This window comes from Diadema antillarum, unplaced genomic scaffold, assembly GCF_040938485.1.
Source record: "Diadema antillarum isolate AM-2024a unplaced genomic scaffold, OU_Dant_1.0 seq00000297_RagTag, whole genome shotgun sequence".
NCBI lineage: Eukaryota > Metazoa > Echinodermata > Echinoidea > Diadematoida > Diadematidae > Diadema > Diadema antillarum.
The window spans coordinates 2055541-2067019 of NW_027271320.1; the positions used below are offsets into that span (position 1 = coordinate 2055541).

Consider the following 11479-nt stretch of genomic DNA (forward strand, 5'->3'; position numbering starts at 1 on the left):
TATATTTCACTCGAGAGGTTTCGTCACGGTTTTTGATAAAATTAACATATAAAGTACTCTTGCGATTTATTGAGCGTAAGAGTGTTTTGGAAACCCATGGTTGTTTGGGGATTCGTTTGTAATCCTGTGTACGACATTTCCTTAAGGGAATGCATGCATCTAGGCAATTATTCAAAAGATAAAGAAAGTTATCATATGCTTGGTCAATATTTTCATTTGCGTCATACACAATTGACCAGTCCACAGATTGAATTTTTTCTTGAACGAGAGCGATATTTTCAGGGGTGAATTTACGACGAAATACATGCCTTCGAATTGTACTATGACTCCTTGGTCCAATATCAAGGTGACAAAATATCATAAAATGGTCTGATATATCGCTCACCACTATGCCAGATTTGGGAAAAGGTTTTAGGTTCGCAAAAATGTTATCAATAAGAGTAGCAGAATGACCAGTAATTCTTGTTGGTTTAGAAATAAGAGGCAGAAATGAGGCTTGTAAAATGTTATCAAGGAAGTTATCACAGGCAGCATTACTGCTTGACAAAAGATTTATATTGAAATCACCCATGATGATGCAATCCTTATTGTGGAATGCACCGTTTCGACAAATATCGTTCATAATATTCATAAAATCATCATAATTAGATTGAGGAGGTCTGTATATAACTCCAAGCAGAATGTTTTTGCCCTTACAGACAGAAATTTCAATAAATAATGATTCTATTACATCATTCATATATTTCAGTTCTTCCTTTATAGAGTAATTATATATTCGGGGAACATATATAGCTACTCCACCACCTGGTCTATTTGATCTGTTGTTAATGACAATATCATAACCAGCAAGAACATTAATTGGACCTGACGCTGGAGTTTCAGCAGACCACGTTTCAGAGAGGCCTATGATAGGCAACATGGGCAAATCAATATTATCAAGAAATAAGCGAAGCTTTTCAAAGTTTCGATTAGCACTTCTTATATTCAAATGGAAACAAAATAATTCAGCTCGTTCTAGCGTTCGTAAATATTCTCTAAGGGTAGCTTCTGTAAAGTATGGCGATTGAGCAAGTTGACACGCTTCATCGTGGCTGTTAAACTCAATGTTAAGTTCATCTAGATTGTCGGCTAAGATTCTAGTTGCAGTCCTATCAAACTTGGTGTTTCTAGCAGGTACATTTTGGTCTTTTTGAAATAAAGTGACAAAGTCATCATCTGTTAAGAGATTAAAAGGAAAAATATTGTTATCCAGCATTTAGAGGTAGGATCATAGTGGTAGACAACAAACAAAGGTAATACGTATATTTACTGTAGCTTTGACAAGTCCTCTTTCCTGTTGATGACACTGATGGCGCCTCCGTCGTTTTTCTTCACGTAGATTCGCCCGTTGTGGGTCCACAGGTATTTGTATCCGGCCAGCCTCCTTGCTCTGTTTGTTTCCTTCAGCAGCTCCCTGGTGGACGCAACAAGGTTTTCGTTGACATAGATCCTTCCGTTGCCCTTAGAGTTGCTGCGGAGCCCGAGATCTTTCGTGGTGAAGTGCTGTAGCTTTCTTCGGCCGTCGTAGATCATGTTTCGCGAGCGTCGGTTGGTGAATCTCACGATTGTCGGCCGTGGCCCCCGCTGATCATCCTCTTTTCCTATTCGATGAGCAATGTCGATGTCGCCAGCGCTCACATCTTCGGTGATCTTCTGAGCAATCTTTAAGACGATCTTTTCAGGGTTTTCACCCTTTTCTTCTGGCACGCCGGCGATTTCAAGGTTGACCCGACGGTGGTACTGGTCGAGGTCTTTAATTTGGTGTGTCAGATCGTCCACTCTTTTCTCCAGCTGCTGATTTTTTTGTTTGAGCTCGTGATTTTCTCCCTCCAGTCGCTCGGTGATCTTTTTCATCTCCTCGAATTTGGCATCGAGAAAAGTGATAGAGTTCAAAATGCCCTGCTGGCCCTCCTTCACTTCCGAGACCGCTTTCTCCAGTTGAGAAAATTTGCCGTTAAGAATACGTGAGAGATTTGCTACTTCATCCCTCAACGCGCTGAGATCCACTTCCTCAGCAGATTTCTTCTTCGGAGGCATCTTTTGATGATGTCACAAAAGCTCCTAACACTAAGCGCGAAATAAAGGGATGGTTGCTATGCGCGATGAGGTAGTGATGGAAGAGTACGCAGGAAGGATGCGTGGCATACGCACCAGGTAAGTTTTGTTTGAAAAGTCTCAAGCAAAATATCTTCCCAAAACAGCGAAAATGAGTGAAATAACCGTACGATACGCGAAGTAGAAGCACTTAATGCAGATGTCAATCAGATAACTAGATTCTCAGTCAAAAACGCCGTCATTTGATGTAAAAAACTCACAACAGGCAAAACTGAATCAGCATATACCGAGTGTCACTTGGGAGCTCCTCAAAAACACGTCTTCCTATGTTGACCACCTAATGATAATAATAATTTTGATAATCTATCAAAATTCTGTTATCACGAAGTAAAGATTCAGGTCCTAAATTTGTTATCTACAGTCTACAATGCAAAATTTGCTTATAACGAACATGGTCACGGCTAAATATGACAAAGAATTAACAGAAAAACAAAAGAAATGTGCTCCGTTATAGAAATACGAAGTTTACCTGGGGAGGGCAAACGAATACTTTAGGAAGAAATCCCTCTGCGTTTGCTCCCTGTGTTACACACTGTTACCGAGGAGAATTTGTGTTGTTATATTAGTCAGAAATGATATTAGGTTCGATACTGCGAAGTTTCGCCCTAACAAGACACAATAAGTCCATATAACTTGGATGAATGTTTGTGACCGCGATATCGTACAATATGGTTTGTTATAACAAACATTTTGTAGCGCGTCAGTTCGGAGGCTCGTTATTCATACAGGTTGTCAATCCGAAAATTGATAGATTTCGTATAATCATGAAGCTTTTCTTTTCGGTAAATGATAGAAATCTCCGAAGGTTAATCGAAAGGTTTATTAATTGGAGCATGAAAAATCAGGTTCGCTCATCCAAATGTGGAGAAACAAGTTAACAACCAAATCCTCCAAATTTCAAAACCTCATGATAACCGTTTTCACCTAAACGAATATCAGGCCCATTCCACTTTTAGAAGAACGGACCTAAACAAAATGAACCATAATATTTAATTTTCGGACTACCAAACTTTGGGAGTAAGAGCATTTTTAATAAGAAACCTCCTGAATTAACTACTAACAATTTTTCCCCCCATTTTCGGAATAACAAACCTTTGGACATTCGGAGTAACGAATCTTTGGAAGAGCGAACGTATCAAAGTGCAACCTTAAACCTATTCTTAATCATTACTTTTTTTAGCATATTTTCAAAGTAAGCACAAAAGCACAAACAAATTGACGATCTCTCTGTCTCTTAAATGTAAAATAAAGAAAAACAAATCTTGGAAAGAATTACAAAAATAAAATTGCTTTTCATTGATGAGTATAAAAAACACCATGTCATGATAAGCGGAGGATTTGCGTGTTTTCATCAGACAATAATTGTATACTGCATTATTTTTGTTCGCTTGTGACGGCATTTCGATGAATAAAAGAATAAACAAACAAACAAAAACTATTCTAGAGGAATTTGGTATAACGGGAGTGCACTGGCAATAATCTTTTCTCTGTGTGTTGGAGCTCGATCACTCTCTAGTTCTTCTCATTTTTATTCAACTGCTTCCACGTCCTTTTGAAACTGTTCCGTTTCTTCTTCAACACATGCCCATTACAGACTTTTTTCGTCATTATCCGGAATGTGATTGCGTAGCACTTTTCGGATTTGTTTTGTTTTGTTTTGTTGTGTTTTTGTTTTCTGTTTGGTCGCAGCATGTTCAGGCTACTTAGGGAATGAGAGAAAATCGTCGGGAAGAGAAAAATAAGAATGAATTAAGGCATTTAATATCGTGACAATTACAGCGAACGTCCGATATGGAGACCAAAACTGGATGTGATCTGTTTGAGACGGCAGGTGCCATACTCAAAAGATAAACACTTGGAGCATCTGTCACTAAAAAGTGGCACTGTTCTTCTTTCTCCTAATATGTAATCTATTGACTTATTCTACCAACGAACATCCGTGAACAAAACGTTTTCCGTTTGTTATTACAGGTAAATTGAGTGCTGAACGTTATTCACTTTTGTGTATGAGCGACTCGGGGATTTGGTAATATTTTCAAGTAACAGTAACTTAATGTGCAGTGATATATTTGTAATTATCAGCCATTTCCTTTCTCGGACAGAACGTCCGTGAGCAAAACTTTCAGAACCTGTAACAGTACAAATTGTCTCCAGAACCTCATTAGAAAGAAATTTGAATGCACAGAAATTACAGATTACGCAAAATTCCATTTTCCTGTAACTTTGTTTTCAGTGTAAAGCTGTTTTTTGTATAATTAGAGGGAAAACAAGCGTAAAATTGTGAGTAAATTTTCAACAGTTTGTTCATCATGATCACATAACGCCTTTAAAATTCTGAAACTACTGCTCTAAACTCATTGTTTACTTTGTAAAACTTTATTTGTCGCTATTGGAGCCAAAAGTTTTAAAGAATACAGGACGCTTTTGGGACAAGTCATCCCTATCGGTGGGATTGCACACGTCACGGACGTTCGCTGGAATTGTCACGGACGTTCGTTTTACAACTAGGGTCATGTTCCAGGACGGATAACTAATCGGCAGAGAGTACCTAGCCTTCCTAACTCTTTCAAAAATGTGAAAAGGTATTGTCAATGCAAATTAAAAGAAATTTGACATCCTTACAACATATGTATTGCTCACAGGAGGATCAGGAGGTGAATTTTCAGAGAAAATATCAATTATTTGCTTGGTTTTCGGTGAATTGCATGGTTCAAAAACTGTGGACGAGCGTCAGTCCGCTCCAAAAATGACATGCAGCTCCTCGGCTAGAGAGCCAAAGGTAAAATGTACCTTCGCCATCAAAGAAAGATGGTGTCCCACTCGAAAACATTTTAATCATCACGGACGTACTTTTTTTCTCGGAGGTTCGTCTAAAAATACAATTTCGGTTCCTATTTGACAAAGGATGGACAGAAACTCAAAACAAACATATTATCGTGTGGCTAGATCTTAGTTGATTACGACTCAGAACAATATCGCCAATAACGTTTAATGAGCTATGATCTTTATTAGAAAATAGCGGAAGCACGTCCGTGACGAAAACTGAGTATAATTTTGCATAAAAGAATGTTACGTCCCATGTACAGCCAGCAGACGTACAATATTTGCAGAATATATTCATTCGGTGGAACACCAAATTTTCGTATACATTACAGTTGGGACAACAAAGTAGAATTTGCAGCAGCGATAGAAATAAAAGCATCACGGACGTTCGTCTGTTTAGGGCTTTGATATTTCAATTGTTCTCTGTGATTTTATACGTGCTCATAAAGTTCTTATAATTTTGTGGTACATACCCATGATATGTCAGATCCAAAACATGGTCAGATATTAGATGCCACGTACCATAAAAAAGGCACATCATTAGTTTGAAAAACAAGAATTATTGTGAAAATAGCGTTTTTACCGTATTTTTACGCTTTAAGTCCTTGTCAAATGAAAATGATCAGGCAAAAGTCAACCAAACCATATATTTTCTGAAAGGAAATTTACCAATCTTTGAGATGACAAGAAAAAATCTGGTTTCTTAGATCATCCTGGCGTGTTCTGTTGGAAAGAATGTCATAAGGTGCGAAAATTGGCAATTGTACATCGTTCAAAATTCTCACCCATATACACACATATATATATATATATATATATATATATATATATATATATATAATGTGCAAACGGAGATATCGCTCGATTTCAAATCCCATATGAATATTGATTTGAAATGCAAATGATCATTGGCCTGAATGCAGCAACATGACGTGTATGGTTACGAGAATTAGTTTTTGTTAACCCTAGCATCAGAATCAAGTAGGAATGAAATAATTTTCCTCAAAATTTGAATTTGGGGTTACAAGATGCAGCTATTGTTAAGATATACGTTAAAGAAGAAAAAGAAAGATAATCGCTAGCGTAGCTTCATTATCATTGTATGTAGATACAAAATACAACTACACTCTTTCATGCTGTCTCAACGGTAATAAAAGCTCTTTCTCGCTCCTGTAATTGAAGTTGTGATTGTGCATAGCGCTCTCCTTGTTGATAGTCTTTTGCCTGATGTAAGATAAGTTAAAAAGACTTAGATACATATACCATTATATTATTCATTGCACAAACAGACTGTCTTCCTAATCCCTGCCTAAATGGAGGAACATGTCTTGAAACTCTGAAGGAATTCACCTGCGAATGCCCGGAATTATTCGTTGGAAAGAGATGTGAAATTGGTATGTACGTGTGAGTACACGAAGCTGTGGTTTTCATCCTCAAGCAGGCATTAAAGGTCCTGTTTACCGTCGGAAACAGTGAATTGAAATAAATAATTATTTTCGGGATATTACATTTGATACCTATGTGTAGGTCAGTTGTATCACAAAACATTCTACCATAAAAACGTTTCACAATAAAACCTAAAAACTGATTGACAAATTGCCCTACATCGACTTCAAGAATTTCATTAATTTGAAAAACCTAAAACATAAGGATATCTCACTCTTTTCCTGAAAAATGAAACCATAACTGTAGACAGTTTAGTCTAGAAACATCATTATTATTGGTAGTATTATTTTCAATTTGTATATTTAACACTGATTATACCGATTCAAAAATGTTACATTTTGTGTTTCTATCACTAACTCACAGTTTAGTACTACTTGTTTTATCTGCAAATGGTAAATAATGCCGTTATGGCTCGGTCACAAATACCATTAAGAGCTGCTACGAACGCCGAACGAACGATTTTTACACAATTTCTTAAGATCTTCTTACGAAGGCCGTACGAAACCCGCGGTCGTAGACCGTTCGTAACTTCGTAGTCTGGTCGTAGTCGTACGAACATCGTAAGAACTACGCAAGATTTTGTATGGTCAAGAGACAATTCTCCAGAAGCCTTAAATTCTTACGAATATTGTCAGATCGTCTTAGTCGTTCATAGAGGGCTCTGACGTCTTTCGTAAGAATGCCTTACGAACGGAGATTCGTACGGCGTTCCTGTGATCAACTCTTCGAGTTTGTAAGGCGTTCGTAAGGGCTCGAAAGGCGTAGGTACATAATTTGGGGAAACTGTTGAGTTTAAGGGGACATAAATCCAAACGCGCCAGATCCTCACTCTGTTCTAGGTTTTCGACCAGAAAGCACCTCTGCTAGATATGGGACCAAAAGGGAAGGCAATCAAAGGGAAAAGGGGGAAGGGGAAGAAAAGAAAGGAGGGAGATGAGGAGGAAGGAGCGAGAGGGGAGAGCTTGAGCAACAACCTCAAGAGATGATGGACATCCAAAGTGACAGGGAGGAGGCGGTGGAAGATTACGAGGAAGAGGAGGAGGAGAAGGGAGAACCATCAAGACGGCATGGTGACAGTGATGAAGATAAGATAACGGATATGACTTTGATGCCACCACAGAGCAAAAGCTCATTGACTTTTTCAGTGACAATGAATGCTGGAGTTGTAGTCTACTTGGCACTACTGCCATCTTGAAAAGTAAAACTGCCAACTGTTACAGAAATTTTGACAGGACATGTAAGCGTCTTTTTAACAACCCGACAAAATATACTAAAGAAAAAAAAAATCCTCTTACGAATGACTTGAGAGTGTTATGAGTTGCTCGTGCGACCATCTAAGACAAACAGAAATCGTAAGATGGCCGTAAGTCTGACGAAAGAATAATTCAAGGCATTCTTACGAAAAACGTAGGAATTCTAGAGCCACTGTGTAACTGAAAATCATTTCATTTGTCTATCAGGTCTTAAGATGTTCTTGCGAATTAAACAGCACTCTTACAAACTTCGTAAGAAGGCCGTGAGAATCTGTGTCCCATCTACTAATCTCTACGAACTCCAGAATTCGTACGAACAGTGACATTCGTACGAACTAATCGTTCGTACGAACCTTTGTGACCGTAGCTTTAGGTGTTTGTAGCATTATTCGTATGTGAATGAATAAGGAGTTAAAGTGCAAACCGACTTTTGTTGTCTGCAATCAATTGGAGATATCTGAGATTAATGTGTTACACACGTAGAAATACACACGCGCGCTCACGCACACATATACAGACACACGCACGATATTTAATAAATACCGACCATTTCAAAGGGGAATGGTTAAAACTATTTGCACCGAGGTGATTTCTCAACAGTGCTATGCCCCCCTTATATATATATATACTTTTTTATACAAATCATTGTTTGTAAAAAAAAACCGGAGGTTTTCTCAAGGTACTTTTGTTTATCCCTTAATTAGGAAGTACTATTGTTCATTGTTCACTGCATGAAAGCGATCTAGAACTGACTTTTTATTATTCTCCTTTAATACCATAAAAATGGATTTAGCACCTTAAAAAAAGAACAACGCTTTATATTATTTGCTTACAATTTTCACCAATGTTCCGTTTACATAGATAGAGCAAAACATGATACGTGGAATGCAAAGTCTCATGAAAGAGCACTGACACTGAAAGAATGATGCAACATGTGTAGACAATATTTTGCCTTGCCCTGCGTGTTATCCAGATATCGTCTGCCCTGGCGATGCATCGTCCCCAGACTCCTGCTATCTCTACAGCCAGGACACACAGCCCTGGGAGGTGGCCCAGAATACATGCGATGAACTGGGAGGATATTTGGTCGCCATAGAAACGCCAGCTGAGTTGTTCAGCATCCGAGAGGACGTTCTCATCTCGCACTACGGAATAACCACCTTCCCATGGATCTGGACTGGCCTGAATGACAGATCGACCGAAGGAGACTACACATGGGAGCGAGTCGGCGGCACCCTACCCGTCTCAAGTATTATGTGGAATAGGGGTCAGCCAAATGACAACGCTCGTAGAAATCAAAACTGTGTGAGCTTCAATGGGTTTAAACTCAGGGATGATCCATGCAGCATGAAAACTACCTACATCTGCGAATTCGGGTTTTAGCTAAACAATGCCATGTATCATGTACATCATGTGCACATTGTGGGATTCACTTTCTTCCACCTGTCTCTGTATCGGCTATATTTAGCCCAACCCCCCCCCCCCCCCCCCTCCGTGTTCCTGTAGCTGTTGTTCTTGTTTTTTACTCCACATTTAATGCAACTTTTACCTGGCAATAGCTATACAGTATGTATATGCCATAGTGATGTTATTATGCAATGACGCATTACTGCAATCAATGAATGCTATGCGCATTAATGATGATATATGTAGGTTTGTGTATGCATGTAATTATGGATACACCATGATATCGCCTTTTTATTGCATGTTCTCTATTGCATTGCCCAGTGTATGTCAATGTATATTTCAGCGTTATATGAAAATTACCAGGCTTCTATCATCATTATAATCATCTTCCTGCCTTTCCTTATCACTCTTTTCAGAAGGGTCGTCTTGAAATCCCTTGCTTTATTTTATTGTTGTCATGAACAATCCGTTACCAAAAAAAAAAAAAAAAAAAATATATATATATATATATATATATATATATATATTTCTCATTCTTCGTTACCGTTCAGAATAAAGAAATGATGTGAAATGCATGTTATTCAATTACAATTGTATATGTGTGATATGAAAGTTATAAAAATTATACAAAAGAGCTGTACCCTTTAAGAAATACTCGACCCTAACTTCTTCTTATTCTTCTTCTTCTTTTTTTTTTTTTTTTTTTTTTTGGGGGGGGGGTGTTTGGTGGCCCTATCAGGCAATATTATATCTTTCATTAAAAAGTGGTGGCCCTTCGTCTATTTTTGGTGGGTCTGGGCCACCGCTAATATCGAGCCTACCTTTATGTATAATAATAATCATGTTTGATGTAATTGCTGGAAACTGATGATATTACAAACCAGCGCCACAATTGAAAAATACAGGTGAATAAATTCAAATACAACCCCTCTACCTCTAGTCGTCTTTATCTCTGTCTTCTAGTATTTTTTTTCACTGTTTTTTTTTTTGTGTTCCTACTTCGAGGAAGGACCTTCAGCTGTTGCAATATATACCATGGCCATGTGCAATCACAGTGACGACCTCGAATATGATTCATATTTGTCATGTTCCATGTGGATGAAGTTCGTTTCCTTGATTGCTCCTAATGCAGTAGTGATCTACTCGTCCTTTTAAATTTATAGCTCATGCTTTGTATTACTTTCCATGGCCATGTGCAATCACCGTGACGACCTCGGATATGATTCATATTTGTCATGGTCCATGTGGATACAGTTCGTTTCCTTGATTGCTCCTAATGCAGTGTAGTGATCTACTCGTCTATTTGAATTGATAGCTCATGCTTTGTATTTCTTTTCGTGACCATATGCAATCACCGTGACGACCTCGGATGTGATTCATATTTGTCATGATCCATGTGGATGAAGTTCGTTTGTGTTGAACAGATCAATCCCAGTGAAAATAATGATTACATGGCACTATAACAAAAACCAACTCTGTTGATTGAAAATATAATGTTTCATTTTTAATATAACAAAAAACTTTAAAAAAGGAAAGAAATATAGAATATTCTTATATTGAAAAAGCATAATGTGAGATAGTTTAATATTGTGGTTGTTTTTTTTCTATTACTTATTTCGACTTTTCTAAATGTTTTCTTGACTCAACATCATGTGTATATTTCTGTCATTCGCATGAAGCATATAATGTTATTGGTGGTGTTGAGAAGGAGGAAAAATAAACTTAAAACAAAAAACTTGAACTCGGAACTATCATTGATCTCTTGAACTGTGTATACATTCCCGATTGCCTTGCAACAAATGGAGGAAATATCAATAGTGTCTCCTTTCTCAACGCTGATTTTTCGCATAATCATCGTGCTTGATGGTCTGTATATTTAATAGGGCTTATGCAATTATAGATGAATGATCAGAGATATCTGTAACTACTATGCCAGACTCGTAATGGGCGAGAATTCCCCCCCCCCCCTCACAAAATACGGATTAGTTGTTTTATAAGTCAGAGAAGATAATTTGTCGGTAAAAACGGTCGGCTTGGAACCCAATGGTGTGAAAGAATACTACATGTATGTGATATTATATTATATATATATATATATATATATATATATATATATTGTAACGAACTCGCCTTCTCGTCGTGAGTGTATTTGACTGTTTGTACAAATGTCTCCGCGAGCCGTGTCAGGATGGCCGAGTAGGTGGGGTTCGTTTTGCTGCAATTTAAATTATTAAAACTACTAGTCTGTACGCTACCATGTATTATGTTGTGTCAGAAGCAGCTCACCAACACAAGCGACACACATACCAAGTTCAGCATCACTTAAAGTATGTCGCTCCCAAGCGTCACTTGTAGAGGATGTTAAATTGGTACACTTATTTTGTTACCAACTTTTG

General features: G+C 37.9%; 1 protein-coding gene across 1 annotated transcript; it reads left to right on the forward strand.

Moving 5' to 3' along the window:
* Positions 1-7408: 7408 nt before the first annotated feature.
* On the forward strand, positions 7409-9059 carry LOC139730185 (CD209 antigen-like). The gene is made up of 2 exons (XM_071641081.1): positions 7409-7493; positions 8650-9059. The coding sequence occupies exons 1-2, from the start codon at positions 7409-7411 to the stop codon at positions 9057-9059; spliced, it is 495 nt and encodes a 164-aa protein (XP_071497182.1).
* The last annotated feature ends 2420 nt before the right edge of the window (positions 9060-11479 follow it).

Bases quoted from the DNA above. Each gene is read 5' to 3' on its own strand.
- LOC139730185 (XM_071641081.1), top strand. From the start codon at position 7,409: ATGGACATCCAAAGTGACAGGGAGGAGGCGGTGGAAGATTACGAGGAA. The intron at 7,494-8,649 runs GTGACAGTGATG...CGTGTTATCCAG, and splicing joins AGAACCATCAAGACGGCATG to ATATCGTCTGCCCTGGCGAT.